General features: G+C 46.5%; 1 protein-coding gene and 1 long non-coding RNA gene across 2 annotated transcripts in view; both read left to right on the plus strand.

Annotated features, from left to right (window-relative positions):
• The window catches only part of LOC134488509 (uncharacterized), a 679,404-nt gene extending 656,319 nt beyond the window's left edge, over positions 1–23,085 (plus strand). The window contains exon 2 of the long non-coding RNA XR_010066976.1: positions 22,849–23,085. This is a non-coding gene — a long non-coding RNA (uncharacterized LOC134488509). The remainder of the gene's footprint in view (positions 1–22,848) is intronic.
• TNFAIP8L1 (TNF alpha induced protein 8 like 1) lies at positions 10,909–23,085 on the plus strand. Its single transcript, XM_063290971.1, has 2 exons — positions 10,909–11,210; positions 20,741–23,085. Exon 2 carries the CDS (start codon positions 20,746–20,748, stop codon positions 21,304–21,306), a length of 561 nt encoding a protein of 186 aa, XP_063147041.1. The 5' UTR covers positions 10,909–11,210; positions 20,741–20,745; the 3' UTR covers positions 21,307–23,085.
• Positions 23,086–27,056: the final 3,971 nt, after the last annotated feature.

The following is a 27,056-nucleotide window of genomic DNA, read 5'->3' on the forward strand; positions in this document are numbered from 1 at the left end:
ATGGAGTTACCAACAAGTCAGCGTTGATTCTTAGCAACCTCATAGAAAGATTTTCTCCAAGGTGATCTGTCCCCACACTGGTCTTTTACACCTCCCAATGATGCATTCACTGCTGTTGTGGTCAAATCCACTCACCTTCCTGCCGGTCCTCCTCCTCTTTCTTTCCAATTTCCCAGCATTACGGCCTTCTCAAGAGATCTCAGTCTTCACATAGCATGTCCAAAATAGGATATGTTGCCTCTAAATGGGAAATAGTTCTGTTGCTGGATTGTAACTCCATCCCCTACTTCTCAACAAAACTTGTTAAAGAGAACTCTGGAAGATTTGTGCTTGGAAAAGAATCACCTTCAGTTTTAGGCAGCTGCCAAAGAGCCTGATAAACGGGATGTGGCTGTTTCTGGAGAGAAGCTCTAAGGAAAAGACAGAGAAAGGCCACTTGGGGGCAGAGTTGCCCTACAGGTCAAAATGTGCACAGCGTCCCATAAAATCCATCATCCCTTTCTTCTCAATAAATCTTGTTAAAGAAAACTCTGAGATTTGGGCTCGGAAAAAAAAATCAGCTTTACTCAGCTGCCAAAGAGCATGAGACAGAAGCCCAGGAAGGAGCTGATAATGAGCACAGGGAGGGCGACAGAACCAGGAAATACTATCTGGGTTAATTTTTTAAAAAATCTTTGTTTTCACATCCAGTGTGAACACACCCATGTCCAGTATTAAACCTGGGTTAACAAAATACCATGCAATAGCCACATATAAAGAAATACGCCATATTATGGCTCAACACAAGCTTTGCAATACTATGACTCCCTAAAATGAATTTATTTGATTCCCCGTGCCCCCCACTCCCCTGAACAATACTAAGGATTTCATTGGGATTTAGGTTGGACAGGGAATTTTAAAACCCACTTTTGATAGCATCCCCCTGCCCCTTTCCCATCTTGACGGTGTTCCAAAAGTTATTGAAAATTTAGCTTTGCTCCCAGGCCTGGGGGTAGGGAGCTGCTGAGCCCCTGTTGGGTTTCTTCAGTGTTTTTTTTGGGGGGGGGGAATATTTATTCCTTCTGAGTGTTTAGGAATTTTCATAATCTTTTTTTTCTTTTTATTGCCTTTAAAAATATCCTTTTATTGCTTTTTAAAAGCTGCTTAGAGTCATCTCAAGTCAGGTGGCCTCTAAATACAGGAAAACCAATAAATCAATAAATACGCAAATCTATGCAGTGACAGAATCATACAGGTTTATTCATCAGAGCTGTTTTGGGGGTCGTAAGCAAAAAGTAAGAACAGCAGCAACATTTAAAATGGGAGGGATGAGCTTGCTTACTTTGAGATCATTCCTAGAACTGAGCTTTATTTTTAAAACAACCGCTTTCATTCAGTAAAACTGTGGGAGGGAGTTTCCTCCCATTAATTCGGCTTTTTTAAAACTGCTGGCATGTTATATGCACAATTTTTCACCTGCCCCAATCCTAATAGATTTTTGGAGGGCAGACAGTTCAAACGAAAAACAAAATAAGAAGTACAATATGACAAGTAAAAGGAACACACTTTTAAAATCTGAGAGTCATTATTACATGGGGTGTAATAATGGGGGTCAACCAATTATTATATGGGGAACAATTATTATTCAATGGAGCATAGGACTCTTTGATATGAATCCAATTTAACCCAATTTAAATGAAAATGAAATTCAATTAAGTCTCACGTTTGCCCTGGAGTTGGAGACTTATCTTCTGCCCAGTCTACTATGGTTTGTTGCTTATTCGTCCAGTCGCTTCCGACTCTTCGTGACTTCATGGACCAGCCCACGCCAGAGCTTCCTGTCGGTCGTCAACACCCCCAGCTCCCCCAGGGACGAGTCCGTCCCCTCTAGAATATCATCCATCCATCTTGCCTTTGGTCGGCCCCTCTTCCTTTTGCCCTCCACTCTCCCCAGCATCAGCATCTTCTCCAGGGTGTCCTGTCTTCTCATTATGTGGCCAAAGTACTTCAGTTTGGCCTTTAATATCATTCCCTCCAGTGAGCAGACTGGCCTTATTTCCTGGAGGATGGACTGGTTTGATCTTCTGGCAGTCCGAGGCACTCTCAGGATTTTCCTCCAGCACCACAGCTCCAAAGCATCGGTCTTCCTTCACTCACGCCAGATGCCATCATACCAGACAGCTCAAAACTTTTTCAGTTCAAAATCAAAAATAAAACTGTGGGTCTCCAGTGAAAGTACAAGATGCCAGCAATTTTGTAGGTCCCCTAACTCACGAAAGCTTAAGCTTTTTCATCCTATTTGTTACTCTGAAAAGCTGCTACCAGAGTCCTTCTGAATTTTAACTTCAGGAAAGTTTCCTTCTTCTCACACTTTAGGAACAGGTTGTCTAGAGTTTCCATACAAATAAAATGAGGTTTGTCTGGGATTATTAGACCATCAAAAATCCCACTGGAAGGAGCATCACTTTTTAAAACAAGCTGCCTGCATTGGGTTTAAAGGACAATTTGCACGGATCAGCTGCAAACGTGGCGAAATGTTCTTTTCTCCGAGTGCCATCTTCTGGTGAAAATTGTTAGGATCAAGATGTCCAAAGCCCTGAGTATCTTTCTTTCAAACATTCGGAATAGATGGCACTTGGCATGTTCTGTTCTTTTGTCTTCAGTTTTCAGAGGTAGACTATCTCTGAACATGGAATCTTTGTTGTTGCTTATTCGTCCAGTCGCTTCCGACTCTTGTGACTTCATGGACCAGCCCACACCAGAGCTTCCTGTCGGTCGTCAACACCCCCAGCTCCCCCAGGGACGAGTCCGTCCCCTCTAGAATGTCATCCATCTTGCCCTTGGTCGGCCCCTCTTCCTTTTGCCCTCCACTCTCCCTAGCATCAGCATCTCCTCCACGGTGTCCTGTCTTCTCATTGTGTGGCCAAAGTATTTCAGTTTTGCCTTTAATATCATTCCCTCAAATGAGCAGTCTGGCTTAATTTCCTGGAGGATGGACTGGTTGGATCTTCTTGCAGTCCAAGGCACTCTCAGAATTTTCCTCCAACACCACAGTTCAAAAGCATCGATCTTCCTTCGCTCAGCCTTCCTTATGGTCCAGCTCTCGCAGCCATATGTTACTACGGGGAACACCATTGCTTTAACTATGCGGGCCTTTGTTGTCAGTGTGATGTCTCTGCTCTTAACTATTTTATCGAGATTGGTCATTGCTCTTCTCCCAAGGATTAAGCGTCTTCTGATTTCCTGACTGCAGTCAGTATCTGCAGTAATCTTCGCACCTAGGAATACAAAGTCTTTCACTGCTTCTACATTGATCTTTATTCAGTTATTATCTTTATTCAGTTATTATTATTATCTTTATTCAATCTTTATTCCGTTATTATTGCTCATCAAACAGGCCTAATTTCCTCCTACCTAAATATACTGAATTTTTTTTAAAAAGACATTTGGGTATAATTTTTTTAATCAAAAGAGGTGCCAGAACAGCTTCAGAATTTTTTTTTTTCAGAAATACCTACTGAGTAAAAGCATCAGGTTTAGGATGGTTGACTTGAAATGGTTTGTGTCAAATCTCCATTCCAGCCCAGACAAATCTAACATAATCTAGAGTATAAAATGCACATATCGTTTTAAAAGGCAAGTTGATCAAATTAGTATTGCTATATGGTCACTTCTGACTATATGTTGCAAGGTCAAATAATTCTCATTTTGTCAGCTGTTTTGACAATTCCGTTGTTAGCTCCAGTGTAAGTTCCAATATAAGGAATGTTTTCCCCTGTTTATTCATAATCGCTCTACTTCAATTGTTAAATCCTGATATTTTCCAGTTTTCCAGTTCTTCTGAGCTACTGTACTGTCATTTAGGATTGCCACTTTTATAAAGTAAAACTTGCTTTTCTTCAACCCCTGTGATGTCCAGCATGTTGGGTTGGCGATGTTGGTCTGTCTGAATTCAGAAGTCTCATAAAGTGTGTACATGGTGATTCTGGAGCACCCTTTCAACATTTCATTTCATTTTATTTATTTGTATTTACTTACGATGATCTATTATGAACATTATGACCCAGACTCACACTTGGTACAGCAGTTAGGAAGGCCTTGGAAAAGATATTCAACTGCTGTGATATCTCTATACCTACGGAGATCGGAATCACGCAAGCCATGGTCTTCCTGGTGACCCTCCATGGAAGCAAAAGTTGGACTTTGAAGAAGCAGGAGAGGGAGAATATTGACGGTCTTGAACTCTGGTGTTGGAGAAGACGCCTGAGGATACTGTGGATGGCCAAGAAAATAAACCAATGGATCACTGAACAGATCAGCCCAGAGTTCTCACTCGGCACAAATGATGAGGTTCAAATTATCCTACTGCGGACACATTGGAAGAGCTGAAGGACCAGGTTGGGGACAGATCATCATGGAGGAAATCTATCTGTGCAGTTGCTAGCAGTTGAGAATGACTTGATGGCACATAATCATTCTAATCATCAATACTATGGGGCATCAGATCCATATTTCCTGCATAAATTCTGGTGTATCGTTTTGCCGCAGGATCGTGTTTTGCCTTATAATCTGTCTGGGCAATTTTGCTACAGCCACAGATTAGATCAGTACTTCCCAAACTTTGTCCTTCAGTACCCAAAACCGCTTATCAGAAAGTCCTTTTTACCCTGTGTATGTAAAACACTTTAATTCAATTTAATGGGTTCATGTGTTGTTACCCAAAGAAAAACCACTTTTACCCAATTTGGGGTAATTCACCCAGGTTTGGGAAGCACTGGATTAGATGGTCAACACTCTCATCTTTCTCTCTGCAAAATCTACATTTGCTGGTGTTTCCAGTTTTTTTTTTTTTTGGCATTTATTTTAGTTTTTATGGCATTTATTGCTAAACTAGTTCTTGTGCTGCAAATATTAAGCCTTCTGTTCCCTTCTTGACAGATTCAGTCTGAAGCCAGATTATTATTCAATTATTACCCAATCATTATGGGATAGTAATGATCTAATCCTGTTGTTGCTGTGGTTGTTATTATTATTGTTATTATGTTTTATGGCTTTACAACTGTGTTGGCCATCTGTCTGGTATTTTCCTCAGGCTCAAATTATCCTACTTAGAACACATTAGGCAAAGACCCAGCTCTCTGGAGGAGGCTTTGATGCAGGAAAGGTGGAAGGAAAGAGAAGAACAGGACGGCCAGCAGCGAGTGGGTAACTCAGTTACAGCAAGACCTGAAGGGCCAAGTTCTCCAAAGATCCTCCTGGAGAAGGTCTGTCTATGTGGCTGCTAAGAGCCACCACTGACCTGATGGCCCATAATCAGTCCATCAGTATGAATACCTCGCTCTGTTGAGAAGTCTATAATGATTGGAAAGGTGGAAGGAAAGAGAAGAAAAGGAGGACCAGCAAGGTGGACAGTCTCAGTTACATGGACAATGGGGGCACCCTTGGAAGACCTGAAGGACCAGGTATGGGGCAGATCCTCCTGAAGAAGGTCTATCTATGTGGTTGCTAAAAGTCAACACTGACTTGATGGCACAAAAATCAATCAATCAATCAAAATAATGCGCCAAATTTCATTCTGGGACCTTGTGGGGAAAAGGAAGGATGGCCATTTCCTTCCCTTTCAAAAACAACAACAACTGGGAATAATTAAACAACCTTGTTTGCTGATCCTGAAAAGTTAAGGATCCAGGGGGACCACCAACAAACCAAAGATTATAGGCTAGACTGGGAAATGTCAGAGAAGTTGTCAAGGGGAAAAAACTTCCACAGCATTCCCAAGAAAAGTGTGCGTTTGTAGACTCGCCAGGAGTTGCAGCTAATTGAAAGAGGACTTTTCCTTATTCTGCAAAGTGGAGAGGGGGAGAAATTTGTTGAGCTTAAATTTGGCGAAAACTTGCCTAGTTCATATCATCAACTCAGGGCATCAGAATATATCCACCTTTTCTCTTTTTCTATTGCACTTTGCCACTTTTGTTTAACAACATTGCTATTGCTGAAAAATCTCTACAAAAATGCATTCATACATGACAATAATGTCCCGAAAGTCATCCCATTAGGCAGCCTTGTTTGCAACAACAGAGCCTACTGGGCAAAATTGCAAAGAAACAAAGAAAAATCACATGCTTGGAGGGATGGGCCCCAAAATACATACAGTGCATTTTTTAAAAAGAACCTTCAATTTTGGAAAGCAAACTTGATAGTTTGGCAAGACTGAAACAGCAAAAAAACAGAAACAAAAACCCCAACTTGACCAATTTATTGCTTCTTGCTGCAAGGAATTTTTGGAGAGGGTGGGAAAAGAGCAGATCTCTGCTGTTTTCAGAGACTGAAAGGAAAATGAAAGACATTTGTAGGGATTCTGAAAGGGAGAGACTCAACCCGCCCGCCCATCTCCTTCCTTTTTGTCGAGATGTAGAATACGCACAATATGCACGCAAGCCGGAAAGGGGCCCCACATGAGCGATCCAGAGAGACGGAGGGAGGGAGGTGGGAATGGAGGATGGGCCAGGCCTGGGCAGTTGCAAATAATCACCACCAGAAAGGGTCACAAATGGGGAGAGAAGGGGTATTTTAAGAAGTGGGGGGTGATATTTGATTGGTGTTCCAGCTCTGGGATGTGAAATCTGCACCGCTGCCAGATGCCCACAAAAAGAATACCTAGAACTGTACGAGCCACGTTTGGTAGCCTTAAGATTTGATTAAAGCCGCAGATTTTATTTAATCATTAGTAGATTTATACCCTGCCTTCATTTGTGCAACTGAAGGCAAAGTACTGTATATACTCACCAATAAGCTGGGCATTTTAGGTGCCAAAATGCACCCCAAAAAATCAGGTTTGGCTTATCTGTGGATGAGATTATCCACAAGGATATATGGTAATACTTTTTTAAAGTACCTCTATATCCCAGATACTCGGGGATAAGCCCATCTGCAGATAAGCTGAGCCTTGAATTTTTAACCAAAATACCATGAAAGGTGGATAATCCGTGGGAATAAGCCAATTGTGAAAATTAAAACATGAACATTTCAAGGTTTGGCTTATCTGTGGATGGGCTGATATGCAAGTATATTACACACTCCCATTTTCCACCATAACAACAACCCTGCAAGGCGGGTTGGGCTGAGAGACAGAAGTTTTTTCTTTGCTTCTCCAAATTGGACTCATCGTTGTATCTTGTGGCAGGGAGTTCCACTGTCCAGGGCCGTTTCACAAATCGGAGAATTATAAAATAAGGAAAGGCACTAGATCAAAATATTCAGTTTTGGGGGCACATACCCACTTTCCTCACCCTGCATCTCAATGCAATTTAATGTTTTCTCCTCCATTGTTTTCTATCCACTGAAACTGACACCCCAGGAAATGAGGACAGGATGGAGAGGAAATAACACTCAGGGTTATAACTATTTATATTTATTGTTTAGCCGAGCAGATTTGTCTTCCCCTCTGGAAACGCCTGCAGTGCATCCCTTCGGGCAGAAAAAGAGGGCAGATTTCTTGCCACAAAGGAAAGGGATCAAGCAGTGATCAAAGAGATGCTGTAGTGCTTCCTGCCATGATCAGAGGGTTGGTCTAGATGATCTCAGAGGTCTGTTCCAACTCAAGGATTCTGAAACCTCCTTGAATTGGGTCCACTCCATGGCAGAGATAGAATCAAGGTTTTGGGGTGGAGGGAAGAAGATTCTCCGTTTCCGCATTTTCCACCCATCAGTATATAATTTACAGGCCCCCTTCCTTGCCATTTTGTTCCCCAATCTGAAAAACTTCAGAATTCCCCAATTTTCTCTACACTCCCCAATGCTGAGATCGCATCAAAAACATGGAAGAAAGAAGTTGTTAGACAGCTAGAATGTTAACCCAGAATATTAAAAGGGACCTGAAGGCAGGATTCACAACACCCTTAACCCGGGTCATGTAATAACCTAACAGATGCATTTATATGAGGTACTAAGCTTAGTCAGTGGGAAGTAAGGGCAGAGTTAACATGTTACTCGAACGCAGCTCATTTGCTTATCTTATAATTCAATGCATTCTGCAAATGCAAGACATTGATTAATTCAGGATCCAGGTCAACTGGGTTGTAGGGAAGCAGCCTATTTAGGTAGCCAGAAAATGGGTTAATTCAGTAAACAGATGAAGAGTATTGTGTGGACACAACCTTGGAGAGAAGCAGAGACAGTGAAGCCTTGATTGAGCAGGATATTTGGTGGAAAGGCTGGCTATTAAATCCAAATCTATTTCACTTTAGGACATTCATGTCAATTACCTAATTATCCCATGATGCAATTTGCTACAAATAATGTCATTTGTGGAATTACGCAATTATCAGGGCATCCACAGGGGAGGGGGTCAAAAAAGTCCTGATGGCAATGTGACTGTGCAATCAAAGCCCCTCCCCTTTTTATGTTGTTCCCCTCGTGACTTTTTTGACCTCCCACAGCTTTCCAGGAATGACTCAAATAATGCAATTTACAACATTTCCATCAACGGTTTAATTATGTAATCAGGCAAACAATGCAATTTATGTCCTCTGTGCAATTTAAATGGCATCATTTATGTCACCTGTGCCCATTGACATCTTTTGCATCAAACAAATTATGTCAATTGATTCAATTGATGACGTTAATTTTCGGGAAGCATCTGGATTCTTCTTGATGCAACAGACTCGTCCGTTGCCCCAATGTCTTCAGACACACATTTGCTTTGTTGCCTTTGAAGTCAACTGCCAAGAGTGAGCTAGCAAAAGCAGAATGTGAGTGCAGGGGGCACCTCCCTTTGCAAGCAAATGCCATTTTTTTGTAGCCAGCTGACTTTCCGAGCACAGACAGGTTGTCTTCACTTAACGACCACAATTGGGACCAGCATTTCAGTTGCTAAGTGAAGCAGTCATTAAGCAAATCCGACCTGATTTTACGACCTTTTTTGTGGCAGTCGTTAAGTGAATCACCACAGGCATTAAGCAAACCACATGGTTGTTAAGTGAATCATGTGGTTCCCCATTGATTTTGCAAGCCAGAAGCTGGCCAGGAAGGTCAAAAATGGGACACTGGGACACTGTGACCATGGGACACTGTGATAGTCATAAATGTTGAACCAGTTGCCAAGTGCCCAAACCGTGATCACATGACCAAGGGGATGCTGCAACAGTCGTGAGGACCAGATGTGAGTCAGTTTTTTCCAGCACTGTTGTAATTCTGAACGAATGGTCATTAAGCAAGGACTACCTGTACCAGCTAGAGAACAGGTCTTCGCATATGCCCAGAATTATTTTTTAACAGATACCAGCCTGCAAGCACACCCAGAAGGGTTTTTTGCCCCCCCCCACCTCTCGCTGAGACAGTACCGGCTGGGGAATTCTGCTTACAAAGACCCGAATTAAAACAGTCCCTGGAGAGTTCCCGCCACATAGTTTCTCCTTATGATCCTTTCTATGTGCCTACTTGAATTGCTGCTTCATTAGGAACCATGAGGACTGGAACCTTACTTGATTTTCAGGGGAAGATTCATAAAGCAAGACACCGGGTTCACTTCGCGGGAAAGCTAATCGCGCTGGCGCTGAGTAATACTGACAGGCCAGCTTCTCACTGCGGTTGTGAGGCCTGCCAAGCCAAGCTCCGGCGCCAGAGGAGGGACATATCTTCTTCCCTGAAAATGTGGGAATCAGCCAGGCAGAGCGGTGGGGAGCACTATTACAGCCTCGCCCAAGAGCTTTGGACTGCAACCTCCATGCTCCCCAGCACCGGCCAGCTGCAGCCCAACCCGCCGGGGTCCAGCTGGGGAGAGCACCGGGCTCAGCGCGCAACCCAACTCGGGTGCAAAAGAGCGCTCCGACGGTGCTCAGATGCCCCTGCGGCCGTCCCAGGGGGCAGAGGCGCTCCGCGTCCCTCCGCCCGTCCTCCGGGAGCCGCGCGGCCGGCGGAGCGCAGGAGCGGCCCTTCCTTCGGGGCGCGGCAAGGCGCGGGGCCGGGGCAGGGCCAGCCGCCCCGAGGGACGGACGGACGGACGGGGACCGGGGCGGCCACGGGGAAAGCGGCCGCCTGAGAAGACGGGGGCGGCCTCGACCTCTCGCTGGGCTGAGCGCTGGCGCCGGCTCTGGGGATGGGGCCGCGGCCGCTAAGGGGCCCCGATGCGGGAGGAGGGCCCGGCCCCCAAAGAGGGAGCGCGCCGGGGTCCTCGGTGGAAGGAGTGAACTTTTCACATCCTTTCCTTGTCTGTCCTTCCTTCCTTCCTTCCTTCCGTCCCCCCTCCCTCCTTCTTTCTGTTCTGTTCTTCTCTTCTCTCTCCCTTTCTTCCTCCCTTCCTCCCCCTTGCAAGCCCTGACTGAAGCGTTTGCACCTCCTCACCTAAGAAACGAGAAGGGACTTTATTATCACTATGGTGATTTCTTCAGAACAGCGGCCACTGTGGAACATGGGCGAAAGCAGCTGATGGTCCCACCCCCAGCGCTCCCTGCTGGATGGGAACCATGGGACCTGGTCCTCCGCCCCGAGCGAAGGGAACTGCTGCGCCCAACGCCGGGTCGGCGGCGCGGAGCTCGGAGGCTGCCGGGCGGGGGGAGAGGCGGGGAGGGGAGCTCGCGCGCGCCTCTGCTCTGCTGGATCGTGGGCGGGCGGGAAGGGGGGGGCTAGAGCTGCTCAGAGGGACGGGTTTCCCTTCTCCCCCCCCCCGTTAAGGCCCGCCCACTTCGGCTGAGTCCCATTGGTTGGTTCATAGGTAGCCTTACCCCACGGTTGGTGACCTAACCCGCCACTCACGTCTTCTCTTCTCTTCCCCCCCCGCCCCCCCGCCCCCCCGCCCCTCCAGCTCAACTTCGCCTTGGGTTTGAAGCGGGCTCCGTGTGTGTGTGTGTGTGTGTGTGCGCGCGCGCGCGCGCGGGCGGGCGGGCGCTCACGGTTGGAAAGCATCGAGTTTCAACTTTGGACCGGAGAGGCGGTGTGGATTTCCGTAGGCAGCGGCGAGCCGCTGGAGCGGGCGCTCAGCCGACCAGACCGGCCAGCCGCAGAAACCACCGCCGGTGGAAAGAAAAGGGGGAAGAAACGGAAAAGACAAGACAAGACAAGACAAGACAAGGACCCACTGAACTGTCTCAGCCTGTTACTCCTGTCTTTTGCAAATCCCCCCACAAGATCCTACGTTCTTCTCCAGCCCTGAATCGGCGCGGAGTTCGCCAGGAACCAGCCCATCTCCGGAGCGGAGGCCCGCGACGTCGGCTGGTCTGGATGCAGAAAAGCAGGTAAGCCGATGTGGGAGGAAAGGAGTCCCGGGCTGGGTCGCTTCTCGGGGTGAAGAAAAGCCACCCCAGGCTCTGCTGCCGGGCATCATTTTAACGGGGTGCTGATCCCGCGTTGCTTCTCCTTGCCGGAATGATAAAAAAAAGGGGAGGATGTCAAGGAAGCAGAAATGCGTCGCTCAAGTTCCTGATAGTGGGATTATTCAGCTGTTTTACTCAACCCTGCCTGGCAGTAAACGTGGGTGTTCCTCGGGCCCACAAAGCCATTTTAATTTTTCCCTCTGCCTGGATGTAGCTATAAAGCAAAGTTTGCTGATAAGGGAGTGAGAAGGAAGTTGTAAGAGACTGATAGAAAGGGGCATCTGGGAACACACAGAGGGCCCAGAATGAATAACAGTGGATGCCGTCCTTCAGCCACTTTCATCAACAAAACTCGGAAGAACTTTGAGTAATGAGGCATTGGGTCTGGCGGCATATAAATTTAATTAATAATCACCCTCACAGCGTAAGAACATCTCTGACCTCTGACAAGTCCCAGCCAGCCCTTTGCACTGTGTTTTACAGGAGAAAGAGTGTGTATGTCTTTGTATGTGTGTACAAATATAAACAAAAAAGAGTGTCTTGGAACATGTGCAGAATTCAGAGGCCATCCTTCACGAAGAGGAGTATTTTTTTTGCATTGAGAAGAGGCTTAAGATCAGGACACCGTCCTGCATTGGTTGCATGCTACTGCGTCGTTCAGCTCCAGTTGGTGTCTTGGAAACACGTACCAGGAAGGAAAAAATTCTTGGAATAAAATCAGGTGTTCCTGAATGTGAGTTTGTGACTCCTGATTAATTTCTGGGTGCCTCCATGTCCTTTAGCCCAGGGTTCCTCAACCTTGGCAACTCTAAGCTGTGCGGACTTCAACTCCCAGAATCCCCCAGCCAGCTTTGCTGGCTGGGGAATTCTGGGAGTTGAAGTCCGCACAGCTTAGAGTTGCCAAGGTTGAGGAACCCTGCTTTAGCCAGCCTTACTCCTTCCCCAGACCTCCAAATGCAGTTGATGACAAACCCCTCATCCCCACCAAGAGATGGGGAAACGGGCATTGTAGTCTAATCTGTCGGTTGGGAACCAGGCTGGGGGAAAAGCTGCTTTGTCATGTAAGGAAAGCCGCTGATTCTCTCCGAGTGTGAAGAAGAGGGAAGTAAAGTTAGCAAAATAATAAAACCACAGCAGGATTGACTTGTTAAAACATGCACCGGGTTGCATGAAATTCTTGGGGCGGATGGTCACGAATCAAAAGTAAACACCCTTTGGATATGAATTCTCTCTCAGCCTGGAAAGCAGATTGGCTAACCCAAGCTACCGCAAATAGAGAATCATCCTCCTCCTTTGCCAAATATTTACCTGCCAGGTCATCAGATACTGTGTTACCTCCGTTGATTCTTTTGGCTTCCAAATCCTTGAGTCCGGCATCCATTACTCCCAGCTCAAATCCAGGCCTCCTCTGGAGTCACCCCGCTCAACTCAGTGGCTTCACCCCTTTAATGGTGAGGACCCCCTCCCTGCTCGATCCTAAAAGGCTTCTTCCAAGGTAATATTGGTGGGATGGGGAGTTTCTGCATTTCCACTCCAAACAGCTGGCTGAGGGCAAGGGATGGTGGGAACTGTAATCCAAACATTTTCGGGGAGTGAGAGAGCCTTGCCCCATGGCTATGGGGTTGCAATCATAGCAACACACTTGGGAGATGCTCAGAGGCAACCTCATGTTTTTGATTGGCTAAACCCTGACACAGAATATTAGTTCAGAGGCTAAGCCAACATGTCAAGCCGTGCTTAATAACTGCCCTTATACCTTTCTCACGGGGGTACTGGGGTGATGTTGAGGGTAAAGGGGTGGACTAGACTGGGAGGACTCTGGGCTCTAGATTCTGGGTTCTAGATCCTCATCAGCCACTGGGGGGGGGGACTCTGTGTCCCCACATGAGCACCTAAGGACAGCACCATCACGTCCCGGCAGCCACAAGGTTCCGTGTGTCCCCACAGCGTTGCCTTCATCTCATCTCATCCCAACTCAGGCTTAAACCTCCCTGAGATGGACTGGAGTTAAAAGAGTATTTCTACGTTATTCCTACCCCATTTGAGGGCAGCGTCGAGAGTGCAAAATCTGTTCGGCTTTGCAACTGGAAACGTGCAAGGAAGCCAAGGGGCTAGGAGCAGAAGCGACTGAGGCAAGAAAGGGGTCAGCAACAGAGACAGACAGAGATTTCTGTACTAACTCAGTATTTTTCAACCTTGGCAACTTAACTTAACCAACCTTGGCAACCAACTTAACTGCCCAGAGTCCCTCTTTTGGGGGAGATGGGCGGTAGCAAAATTGGAATAATACATAAACTTTAAGATGTGTGGACTTCAACTCCCAGAATTCCCGAGCCAGCATGCTTTAAAGATGTGTGGACTTAACTCCCTTTGCTGGCTGGGCAATTCTGGGAGTTGAAGTCCACACATCTTAAAATGTGAAAACCACTGGGCTAACTGAAGGAGAGGTAGTGCAGAGAACTGCCTGCAGGAGATATCAAAAAAGTCACAATGGTGGCCACGACCGCGTGACTGAATCTCCCTTTTTTACATACGTGGCCGCAGCTGTGCGATCCAAAGATGGCAACCCCAACCATATGATCAGAACCCTCCCTTCTTTTATGCGCGCACCCCTCATCCACATGCATAAAAAAGGAAGGGTTTCAATCTCCCAGTTGCAGCTGCCTCTCAGCGTTTTGGACACCTGCACACACACCTAGCAGATGCTCCTGGTGAAAAGTATGGATATCACCGGGGGGGGGGGGGCGGAATTAGGGCCTTGGGGTTTTGAAGCTGCAACGTGCATCTTGGAGAGGTGGCAGCCTGATGCTACTTGGCCACAGTGAGGGATGTTCAGGGGCTCATATTGCATCTCTTGGCACGACTCACAACCTCCTCCGCTGAGGAATCCAGAGCAGGACTTCCCTGCTTTCAGGGGTGGCTGCATCCTTCAGAGAGAACCCCACTTGTAAAACGTTGGGTCACGTACAGCTCAGGCGGCTGAGATTTCAGCTCACGATGGGCAGGCTAACCCCAAGCAGAGAAATCTGCATTTATTTCCTTACTGCTTTTCACCCAGTTTGATGCAAAAGATGGGCTTTCGAACATTTTTAGCTAGCAGGAGAGGGCCTTGGTGAATTTTCCCCGGGGGGGGGGGGAATGTTGTTGCCCTTTGGAAGTGACCAGGTGGCCAAGGAGTGAAGTGAGTCCCCCCTTCTGGGCACGGTCCTTTTTTTGACCTCCACAGCATCCCACGGTTGCATTCATTCTCAACAGAAGATCTTAGGAAGGTTGGGGGTCCCCCCCCCCCGAAAGAAGTTGTAGTAAGGGGAATCCTGCCTTTGAGAAATTGTGAAAGGTTTTGGAAAAGGGGAGAATTTTTCTCCACACCAAATGGTGGAGAAAAATCCAAAGGCTTTCCATGCTGAACTTTAGGGTGTTCATATAACCCTATGCATGCTGCCCAGAGTCACAATTATGAGATGGGCAGCTATAAAAATGATATACAAACAAATAAATAAATAGAAGCTGAAGAATCATTACAACTATTTTTCTGGACCCCAGCCTAACAGCCCAACAGACCAGTAAATCCTGCTTTGGATAGCGATCAGAAACTTAGATAAGGAGGACTTGAAGCCAACATTTCCCCTTGTTCTCCCAGAGGTAGACTCCTCCTGGTTCTGGAGGCTCTGTCAAGCTGGAGAGGAAGAGATCCCTCTCTCCCCCATAAAACTTAAATCATAAAACAAGAAGAGCCCAGCTGGATTCCACTTGCGTTCTCTTTCGAGCAGCGGGCCGCCTGCCACGGGCATCTTCCAGAAGTTTTGGACTAAAATTCCCATAATCCCCTGCCCTTGGCCATGCTGGCTGGGACTGGTTGGAGTTAAAGTCAGAAGCACTGCAAAAAAGCACCAGATGCCCTTCCTGACACCTAGGTCTCTCCTATTCACTGTCTCTCCTGTTGTTCCATAATTAATTAGTCTGTCCTCCAGAGTTAGGATTCTTCCCATAATGATGGGTGGCTGACAATTCCCCATTTTTGGCCCTTGATTGAATATTCAGTTTCTTTTCTGGGGACCAGCTATAGAGAACCGAGGAGAGAAGCTTGTGAAATAAGAGGTGGAGCCTAGCAAATCAGGGGGTGGGCCTGGATGTGCTTGTTTAATAATTATTTAAATTTATTACAGCCCCCCCCTCCAATGGGCTCTTGGCCCCCAGCTATGTGAGTAAAGGGTCTGTAAGATGGGGGAGGAGCTTTGTAAAGATGGGGAGGGGCTAATGGCAAACATGCTTGGCCAAGGGCCCACCCCCTTTGATCTGGCCCCTCCCCTGAGATTGCATTCTGGAGACCACAGCAGGGTGGGGAGTTTGTCCTTAAAATTTTGGGTCAAGTTGTGAAGTTTCCACAGGATGAAACCGTAGAACAGTGTTTTTCAACCTTGGCAAGTTGAAGATGTGTGGACTTCAACTCCCAGAATTCCCCAGCCAAGGCTGGCTGGGGAATTCTGGGAGTTGAAGTCCACACATCTTCAACTTGCCAAGGTTGAAAAACACTGCCCTAGAAAATGCTTTCTGATTGCCCTTGGTTCCCTCCCTCCTCCACAGGCTGGCCTGTAAATTATTAAGGGCTTTTTCTGTGGCTCCATGAAAAATTCAATCGGTCGGCAAGGACGCGCTGCAGGGTTGACGGTTCCCAGGGAGAAAAGCTGGTGGCTGGTCTGCTCTTAGCGTTTGTTGATGTGCAAAGCTCAAGAGCGGGGATTTGGGAAGGAAAGGTGAGGCAATGGGGCGGAAGAAAGGGAAAGTGTCTTGCAGAAAGCAATGACTGAGGGATCATGGCTGAAGGTCCAGCTGCACACCAATGCTAAGCAATCGCCTTTTGCATATTAAAAATGGGCCCCACTCTCTGCTGAATTTCCAGTCGTGAAGGGCGGGTGTTTGGGCATGTGGGAAAGGTCTTGGTATATAGCGAATTGTGCTCTTTTGGATCAGGACCCGTCTGCCCAGACTAGCCCATTGCACTGAAAGGCTGTTCTCTGGAGAAGGGCCACAAGGTCCCCAACAATTCATAAATTGTATCTGAGAGGTCATCTAGTCCAACCCCCTGCCCAGTGCAGGAATCGAGGACTAAAGCATCCTCAATGGACGACCCTCCTTCCTCTGTTTAAACACCTTCAGTGAAGGAGAATCCACCACCCTGTAAAGAAGCCTCATCATAGAATGCTGGAATGGAAGGGAGTGTAAAGATCATCTAGTCCAGCCCCCTGCCCAGTGCAGGCATCCACTACAGCAGCTGTGCCTGTCTCCTCTTTGCCATCCACCTAATTTCTGACTATTTCCCTGTTTTTTTCCTCACTGTCCAGCTCTCTCCCAGAATTTCACCAAAGAGCACCCTGTGTCTCCACCAAGACTGTTTTTCAGCCCTGAAGTATGTCTGTCTAACTCACTGCCCCCAATTTATAATAAATTCTTGGTCTGCAGTCCAAAGTGGTCCAGCTCAGCTCATCATGCCTGGATGTGTTATGAATCGAGCACCACTTCCTCTCCTTGCGGGCAAAAAGAAAGCCAGGTTCTGCCAATCTGCCATCCAACTTCAGTTCCTTGGTGTTTTGTGGGTGACTCAAGCAAACGGTTCATTGTTTAAGCCTTTTGCTCCCCCGAAAACTGAGTTACTGTTTTTCAGGAGGCGACCCCTGGATTATGCAGCCTTTCATCCTGTTGGCTTCAAAACCCCCGACGCTTCTTGAAAAGCAAGGACTAGACCAGTGTTTTTCAACCTTGGCCACTTTAAGATGGGTGGACTTCAACTCCCAGAATTCTGGGATAAGAGGTCCCAGATAAAATACCCAGCGTGCTGGCTGGGGAATTCTGGGAGTTGAAGTCCGCCCATCTTAAAGTGGCCAAGGTTGAAAAACACTGGTCTAGATCCCAACTCCCCTTAGAGTGCATATAAGTCCTGGCCGGAGATAATGGCTGAATTTCCTAATAGTTTTAGGATACGAAGCTGCAGTTGCCAGGGCATTTCTCAGATGCAGAGACAAAAGACCCTTAGCTCTCAGCCATTAATAATGCAGGTACAGGGACTTGAGGACATCTGAAGAGGTAGCGAAGGAACATGGGATGCTCAGTCTGGAGCAAAGAAGGCTTAGGGGAGACATGATAGCCAGGCTGAGGTCCATCAAGGGAAGCTGCAAGGAAGATGATCAGGAATTTTTTTCCATGGACACAGAAACCAGGACCAGAAATAACAGATAACAAAGCTGCAGTGACCAAGATTTTGTTTAAATATAAGGAAGAACTTCCAGAAGGCAAGATCTGTCCCACAGTGGAACAGCCTCCCTATGGCAGTGGTGGGTTCTCCATCTCTGGAGGCTTTTAAGAAGAGGCTGGAGAGCCACCTCTCAAGGGCGGTTGAATGGGTTCTCCCGCACACTGCAGAGGGTTGGACGAGATGCTTTGGGGGATTTGCGATGCGACGGTTTGATGATTCGGTGGGTGGCAGCAATGCCTCTAAAAATGCATGAACTTTCCCGAACACTCAGCAAGGAGCCTTGAAGTTACCAAGCACATATTGAGCTGAACCAAGTGCTTGTCAAGGAAACTCATAATTACAAAGCCAATTCTGAATTGAGCTGTGCCGATGCCTTGGCAAGAAAGGGTGTCGATGCCAAGCTGAATCAGAATCCGGCCAAATTGTATGTTGGCCAAGGAAGCTGTAATTATCGAGACGGTTCAGATCCGAGGAGAACTTGACTGCTGGGAATTGTGTGTGTGTGTGTTTTTTTAAAAAGCATATAATTATCAAATTGATTCTGAACTGAGTCAAGCTGATTGCTGGTTGAGGAACCCCAGCTGGTTTTGATCCTTGCTGTGCTGGATGTGCTCATCACATCATGGCTGTTTCCTCTGAATGTGGGCTGACCACATTGCGCATCCCTTGGGAATGAAAAATAAAGGTGGGCTGCCCCTTGCAAAGCAATCTCTAAGCTTTGCCACTTAACCGCAAGCTTCTCAATCAGCTGGCAAGGCTGCCTCTTGAAGATATCCCAGGGAGGTCAGAAAAGTCAAGATGGTGGCCACAAACGTGATCAAAGCCCTGTCCGTTTTCTAACGTGCTTCACATCCAGAGCATGGAAGAAGGCAGCTTAACATTTCAGTGGGGTCAGGATGACTGCAGGCACCCACACAACCAAGGCTGTTTGCCGGTTATGGTACATCAAAATAAGCGGAGCTTTGATTGCACCCTCACGGCTGCCATCTTGACCTTTTTGGCCATCCCTGCATGTAGCCTTTATTTACTTTATTCGTCTTTGCATCTGCCAGAGGTCACATCCTGTGTGATGGTAGCTATGCACCCTTTGTAAGGGGGGGTTTCAATCCCCACTCCGCCTCCTTTTTTTTTAATGATGGGCTACAGATGGAGCCTTGCGGGAAGAAAATGTATTATTATTGTTGTTGTTATTATTCTGGAGGAGAACAGAGGGTCTGTTGGTCTTCAAATCTCACTTTTTTATAAAAATGCTTTTGCTGAAAAAGAAAATAGATAAGATGATGGGAGGGCACGAGCTGCGGTTATTTTTCTGAAAGAAAGCGGAATTTGCAATACCAGCCTGCCAAAACACTTCACCAGGAATTTCTCTCTCTCTCTCTCTCTTTGCCTCTGAATCAGGTTTGACACCTGGCAACCATAAAGAAGTGGGTTGTGGTGTTTGCAGATTTACCCCTCCGGGAAGATGCTAGAAAACGAAGCAGAGAGAACGTAGGATGAAAATTCACTGAGGCTGAACAAACCTCCCACTCGGGTTTCTCCCCATTTTTCATTTTCTAACCTTACATTTGTTTCAACTCATTTCATTTGCAACTTTCTAGAAGCCTGGGGGAAAAAAAATTGGCATGTGTTTTTCTTAACATCCACATTTTGGGACAACATGATGCATCATATAATCATATAAAGCTTTCAAGGTTGCATCTTTCCCAGGTTTACAAACTAAGTTTATCTGGGCTTGGAAGTTAAATCCACTTTCAGCCGGGGAAACGCATTGGATGGCTTTGAGCCAGTCACTCTCTCAGCCTCACCTACCCTTGCCAAGCTCTTTGTTGGAGAAAACTGGAAGAAAGAGGGCTATGCATTAAATTCTTGAAAGGAATGAAAGATGTAAAACTAACGAAGAATGAAAAAATATATACAGGTAGTCCTCGCTTAATGACCACAATTGGGACTGGAATTTCAGTTGTTAAGCAAAACAGTCATTAAGCGAAGCCGATCTGATTTTACAACTTCTTTGCATTGGTCATTAAGCAAATCACTGCAAGCATTAAGCAAGCCATGTGGTCATTAAGTAAATCATGTAGTTCCACATTGATTTTGCTTGCCAGAAGTTGGCCGGGAAGGTCAAAAATGATGATCACGTGACCATGGTATGCCATGGCAGTCATAAATGCGAACCGGTTGCCAAGTGCCCAAATTGTGATGGCGTGACCACAGGGATGCTACAATGGTCATAAGTGTGAGGACCAGCCATAAGTTGTTTTTTTCAGCACTGTTGTAAGTCTGAACTGTCACTAAATGAATGGTTGTTAAGTGAGGACTACCTGTAATACATAAATGATGAAAAAGTTGATTGTTTGGTGCTTGTGTGCCACTGACTTCATACCAACTTTGGGCGGTTTATAACATATACAGTAGAATCCATTAAAACACAGAACATGCCAAACAACCGGGACAGCCCCATATAAAGTGCATTGCAGTAATCAATCTATGGGGCGATGAGGGTGTGAGTGACCCTTGCCAGGGAATCCAGGTTTTGGGGTGGAAGCATTTGTGAGTGGGCATATGCGTGTGTGTGTGAGAGAAAGTGTTCCTGAGAGGAAAACAATTAGGCATCTGGTAGCACAAGTCCTTTAAACAAATTTGTTAGTCAGAAAAAGTGCTACCAGAATACTACTTATTTTTTGCTACTAGAGACTAACACAGCTTGCCTCCTACCATTCTCGAAAGCAAGCGTCTGACCTGAGCAGAGATGAGTAAAACAATTATTAGTAAAGTAACTGAAATGGAAAAGACACTTATTTATAGAAGACACGTGGTAGGATCAGCAAAGCCCGGCATCTCACTAGCTGCATCCAACCAGAAGGAATCAAAGATCGTGTTGCCTAGGCATGTGAACCTGGGAAGAAAAAGGGGACCTGATGTTAGCCATTCTGTGGACAGACAACATGCAGACGGTCTTCGTATCTACTTCTCACTGCCACTTGTCAGGTCTTCTGGTGCTGATGTGTCAGCACCACTGGATTCACACCTCCAACCCAGGCTCCAGGAAGGATCACAACTGGTGAACCAGCTGAAGCTGAGTAAAATGTTCTTCAGATGATAACCTAACCTGCTTCTAGCTATAATATATTGTGGTGGTGGTGGTGGTGGTGGTGGTGGTGATAGAAAGTTTAACACATCTGCTCTCTCTCTGCTCTCTCAGGGAAGATGGATACCTTCAGCACTAAGAATTTGGCTCTCCAAGCTCAGAAGAAGCTGCTGAGCAAGATGGCGTCCAAGAACATGGCAAGCATCTTCATTGATGACACCAGCAGCGAGATCCTGGACGAGCTGTACCGGGTCACCAAGGAATTCACTCACAACCGCAAGGAAGCCCAGAAGATCATCAAAAACCTGATCAAGATTGTGATGAAGTTGGGCGTCTTGTACCGCAACAAACAGTTCAGTGTTGAAGAGCAGGTGCTGATGGAGCGTTTCCGGAAGAAGGTTCATACCTTGGCCATGACTGCAGTCAGCTTCTATCAGATAGACTTCACCTTTGACCGCCGGGTCATGTCCAACATGCTCAATGAATGCCGTGACCTGCTACATCAAGCAGTCAACACTCACCTGACAACCAAATCCCATTCTCGGATCAACCACGTCTTCAACCACTTTGCGGACTACGAGTTTCTCTCGGCTCTCTACAGCTCCTCTGAGCCCTACCAGGTGCATCTGCAGAGGATCTGCGAAGGCCTGAACCAAATGTTGGATGAAGGCAACATCTGAAAGCCAGATTTAGCAGCCAACATTACACTAAGGACTCAACCGTTGACTCGGCTACTTTGGTTCCTTCATCTCTGGATATGCTAGGCATCTTTTTGACTCCCTTGTTGTAACCTAGTGGTATTTTAAGACTGAGATTTTTCTTTTTTTTAGTTATAGACAGTTTCACCTAGGGTCTTTTCCACTGTCCTCTCCAACTTTCTCCAAGGAATTAACTGGATTTCTAAAGATTTTTTCATTACCACTTGGTGGAAGGTAACAATGGCCAACCCTGATGAGGAGCACAAATGAAGAACATCTCTAGATTTGCATCTGGTCTTCTTCTAGAGCAGAAGATGCATCTGTGGGATCAACTAAACCACAGATTTAATTCGGTTGGGCCTCCTGCCTCTGGCAGTCATTAGCCAGTTTTTTCAAGGAGGTCTTCTGGCCAAGTAGGACATCAGTGGTCTTTCTTCCTAAATGTGGCTGGCATTCAGAGGCACATAAACTCCACACGGAAAGATCCATTTACTTCTCCAAGAGCCCAGCTCAGACCAGCAGTTCATTTAACTTGGCAATCAGCAGCAGCTCCTGTAGAGATCTTTAGAGTTGGAAGGGGTCTTGAGGGCAACAAGTCCCTCCCTCTGATATAAGAGGAAATCTACGTTACAGCATCCACAGCAGATGGCTGTCCAGCCTCCACTGTCAAAAATCAAAGGATTTTTTCCCTGCAATATTCAACTGGAATCTGTCTTTCTGTAACTCTGTTTCATGCCCTGCCCTCTGGAACAGTGTTTTCACAAACTTGGCAACTTTAAGATGTGTGGACTTCAACTCCCAGAATTCTGGCTGGGAATTCTGGGAGTTGAAACCCACACACCTTAAAGTTGCCAAGTTTGAAAAACACTGCTGTGGAACAATAAAGAACAGGGTTTGATGTTCTTCTGTTTGACACCCCTTGAACACACTTGAGGTTCTACTGGGTCTCCTTTCTGGCATTGTTGGCTCAAGGTGGCCAATTCCTACCATCTAATCACTCCAGACTTCGGTTTCTGGTTCCCTGCTCATCCTTGGTTTTTTAAAAATATTTTTTATTGTTGAAATAGTGAAATACAAAAGAGAAAAGAAAGACAATTAGAACAAATCCTTGTTGACTTTCTCTGTACCACATACAGGTAGTCCTTGACTTATGACCATTTGTTTAGCGACTGTTCGAAGTTATGACAGCACCGAAAAAACTGACTTTCAACCAGTCCTCAAACTTAGAACCATTGTGGCATCCCTGCAGTCACATGATAAAAATTCAGGTGCTTGACAACCGGCATGTATTTATGATGATTGCAGCATCCTGGTCACATGATCGCCATTTGTGACCTTCCCAGTTGGCTTCCAACAAGCAAAGTCAATGGGGAAAGCTGGATTTGCTTAACAATCATGTGATTCACTGAATGACCACAGCAAAAAAGGTCATAAAATTGGGCATGACTCATTTAATGACCACCTCACTTAGCAATGGAAGTTCCAGTCCCAGTTGTGGTCATAAGTTGAAGACTACCTTTACAGGAGGCTTTGAACTTCACCAACTTAGCTTCTCCTCCAGGTCCTTGGGCCTCACAAACTTGCTACTCATGACTGCCAGCAAAAGTGAGCTTGGTGGACTTATGGAGGCAGCCTTCTCTCTCCAGGCTACCGGCAAACTCAACAAACACTCGATATCAGTGTGTTACCAGTATTTGTGGTTGTGGTTGTTCAGGTAATGAGGCCCTAAGCACTGAATCAATTTTTAATAAAGCTGGAGTAAGTTTGTAAGTTGTTGTTTTTCTTCTAAAACCTTCTAGTTTTAAGGATCTTGTCAGGTAACATTGCCTTTTGCCTTCCTCTTCCATTCTTCATCCAGAGGCATCTGCAGGGAGGTCATAAAAGTCAAGATGGCAGCCACAACCATGCAATTGAAGCCCTGCCCTTTTTAGCAGACCAAGACATGAAAGGAAAGGGTGGAGCTTCGCTTGCATGGTCATGGCCGCCATCTTGACTTTTTTGATCCTGTCCCTGTGGATGCCCTCGATCAAGATGATGGCCGAGCCCACACAGTTAAAGCCCCATCCCTGGCACACACATAAAAGAGGCAAGGCCCTGGTTGTGTGGGTGTGGCCACCATCCTGACTTTTTTGACCCCAACAGGAACTTCATCTGCATCTTTTTCTCCGCCTATTCTAGAGTAGCCCTCCCACATTAAAAACCGTTTCCTAGTTTTCATTCTAGGTTCTTTTTGATGCTGGCCAAAATATCACACCAATTAAGGCATTTTTCTTTTGCTTGTCCCACTCTTGCTACTGCAGAATCCTGGGACCCCACAAAATTCTGTGGAGCGGAGGAGGTGGGCTTGGGTGCCCTGAGCAAAGGCCGGCCCTAAACTTTCACCTGACTTTGCCCATGTCCGAAAACACAACTCGGGCCTCTCAGTTTTGGCTATGCCTGCCGGGGATGCCCATTCCCTTTCTCTCCTGACACCAGCCAGTTTTCGGTAAATTCTGCCAATCATTAGGTTTTTTTATTGGCATTTGTTCAGGGGTTTGCTTCCTGAGGAGTTTAACATTGAAGCAAAGTTAAGAATGCGGGTGTATGTCTGTCTACAGGTACATTTATTTATTGATTGATTGATTGACCAAATTTGTCACTGCCCATCTCCCCCCAAGGAGGGACTCTGCGTGGTTTACAGTAAAAACAGAGTTAAAACAATGTGATATAAAGCTATACAATAAATATAGTACATAGTAAAATATAAATGAGATGGAGACCAGATGGCTAAAAGTTCTCTATAAATCCGCAAGTAAAACAGGTGTGTGTGTACGTAAGACATTCGTGTATCTATACAGATGCAACCACCACGTATATGCATATTCCACCCAATCACCAAAGCAGCAAACTCATTAGTTGGGTTCTGTCAGCCCTTCGAGGTAGGCCAGGTCCAGATCGGGCCTGGCAGGGATTCTAAGAATGAGCTGAATGGTAGTAAGGTAGATCTTGAAAGCCTCTCTCTGTCCTGCCGTATACCAAACAAGATCAAGGCGGGGTGGTTTTGAGTTTCGGTCTGTGCTTTCTGATTTCATGGGGCCGTGAAATCTCTTTTGCGAGACCCCCCTTAATTTATTTATTTATATTTATTTTTCGAATTTCTATCACCACCCAGTTCTCCCGAAAAGGGGACTCTGGGCTGTTTACAATAAAATCACAGTTAAAACATATAAATTACAATATAAATAAATCAGTAAAAAATAAATAGATAGAAAATATAAAATCCAAGCAGCGCGGATCTTGTTTGTTGGGGAGAGATCTATAAGACTAGCCACCCCCAAGGTGAGCTGGTGGCCCATTCTTTCCTTCCCCACTTAATAGTTCTCCCCAAGGTTCCCTCTATATTCCTTTACAACCATGTTTTTCAACTTTGGCAACTTTAAGACGGGTGGACTTCAACTCCCAGAATTCCCCAGCCAGAACCTTGGTTAGAAATGAAACCATAAACTTTGGTAGAAATGATGACTGTAGAGCAGTGTTTCTCAACCTTGGCAACTTTAAGACGGGTGGACTTTAACTCCCAGAATTCCCCAGCCAGCCTTGCTGGCTGGGGAATTCTGGGAGTTGAAGTCCACCCGTCTTAAAGTTGCCAAGGTTGAAAAACACGGCTTTACAGGTTCATATAACATATTGCTTCTCAATATCCCCTTGTTTTCCCTTCCCCAAAATGTTTATGACCGAGAAAAAACTTCGGATTTCAACACGCTGGGAGTTCGAAAGGCCGAGTTGAGTGTTTCAAACCCAGAATAAAGGTACGCGTTCCAGTGTGAGGTCAGAGCAAGATGTGGCTGTTTCAAGCAGCGGCGTTTGGAGCGTAGAAAACGAGCTTGATCTTGACCGTCTTGATTGTGAAACAGAAGACGTTTGGTCCAATCTTCAAGCAACACGGACACGTTTCAAGGTTTGCTTTGGAGACGAGAACAACGCTTGAGCTGTTCTGATTTTTTTTCCCCCCTAACGGCGCATGGCAAGGGCACTGACCGAGAGGGAGCCGGAAATCTACGAAAGCGGGGCACAACGTCGCCATCGAAGCCTTGGGCTGTCAGATCTTGATCCCCCCACGGATGCCGCTGAAACGTGGCCAACTCAGTCGGTTCCAGGAGTCAAACGACATATATTTCTTTCTTATGCGGCTCTCTGTGCATTTCTTCAAATCTTGCTGTTCCCACAACCATCGATGCATTGATGGTGACACAGTGGGAATGTGGCTGGATGCACAAACTGCCTTAAGCTGGAATGAGGTTCGATTGGCTTAAGATCCAGAACAAGAGGGCAGAGCCGGCGCTGTTCGGGGACGCAGTTTTTAAAATGGTGCCTGATTTCTGATTCCCGTGACGGGTGTGCTCGAAAAGGGGGCTGAAGGGTTCACTTTAAGACAGATAACGTCCCTCTTTTAAAGCGAACGTTTCAATCCCCTGTCAGAGGGGAGGAATTGTAAGGCATCCATGCTAGTCCTTTATTTTAATGCCGAAGAACTTTGAGAAGGAATCAGCCTGGGGAGGCAAGAGAGGCTGCAAAAATGGGTTGGCACCCTGGGGCTGTAGATTACCCAGAGTTGGTTGTTCCATAAACCATGGTTAAGCCTAGCACAATGTGGGTTAAGGGCTCTTCCGTATCCGGGACTTTGTCACCTTTAGTTCTGGATGGGGTTGCACTGCCCCAGACAGACCCGGTGCGTAACCTGGGGGTCCTCCTGGACTCACAGCTCCTGCTCGAGGAGCAGGTAGCAACCATGGCCGGAAGGGCCTTTGCACAGCTTTGTGTTGTGCACCAGTTACGCCCTTTCCTGGAGCGAGAGTCCCTTCGAACGGTCACTCACACCCTTGTTATCTCCCACATAGACTACTGCAATGCGCTCTACATGGGGCTACCCTTGAAGAGTATCTGGAAGCTTCAGCTGGTCCAGAATGTGGCTGCGTGGGCTATTTTCGGCGCCCCTAGAAGGGCACATGTGTCACCACTGCTGCGCGAGCTGCATTGGGTGCCAGTCTGCTTCCGGGTCCAATTCAAGGTGTTGGTCATCACCTTTAAAGCCCTACATGGCATGGGACTGGGTTACCTGAGGGACCTCTTCCCTGCATCATCAGCCCGTCCCACCTGCTCATGCAGAGAGGGCATGCTGAGGACCCCGTCGATAAGAGAATTCCGTCTGGCGGGGTCCAGGAGGTGGGCCTTCTCGGCAGTAGTGCCCGCCCTTTGGAACATCCTGCCCCCGGAGGTGAGATTAGCCCCATCGGTCCTAGCCTTCCGGAGGAAGTTGGAGACCTGGCTCTGCCACCGGGCTTGGGGCAGGGAGGGGAATCGACATACTTGGGGCTGGCTAGTGCCTTAAAGTGCCCCTCCTACATAATGACTGAAGGAGATCACAGCCATCTGGATTTTATGAGCTGGGGTAATTGAGAAATTGTTTTAGAGGGATTTTATTGGAATTTTATTATATATTTATTGTTTTATATTGTAAACCGCCCAGAGTCCCTCCTGTTGGAGGAGATGGGTGGTGACAAATTTGATAAATAAATAAATAAAAAATAGAGAGGCAGAGTGGTCACTCGGGTGCAAAGCTAATTTGAACCCTGCTGGAGGGTTCCTTTCAGCCCCATTAGGTGGGTCAGAGCAGAAAATCAACTCCGTGAGATGACCAGAGAGCTTGGGGCAGGGATGAGAATCGCCATACATGGGGCTGGCTAGTGCCTTGA

Source organism: Candoia aspera, chromosome 1 (assembly GCF_035149785.1).
Source record: "Candoia aspera isolate rCanAsp1 chromosome 1, rCanAsp1.hap2, whole genome shotgun sequence".
NCBI lineage: Eukaryota > Metazoa > Chordata > Lepidosauria > Squamata > Boidae > Candoia > Candoia aspera.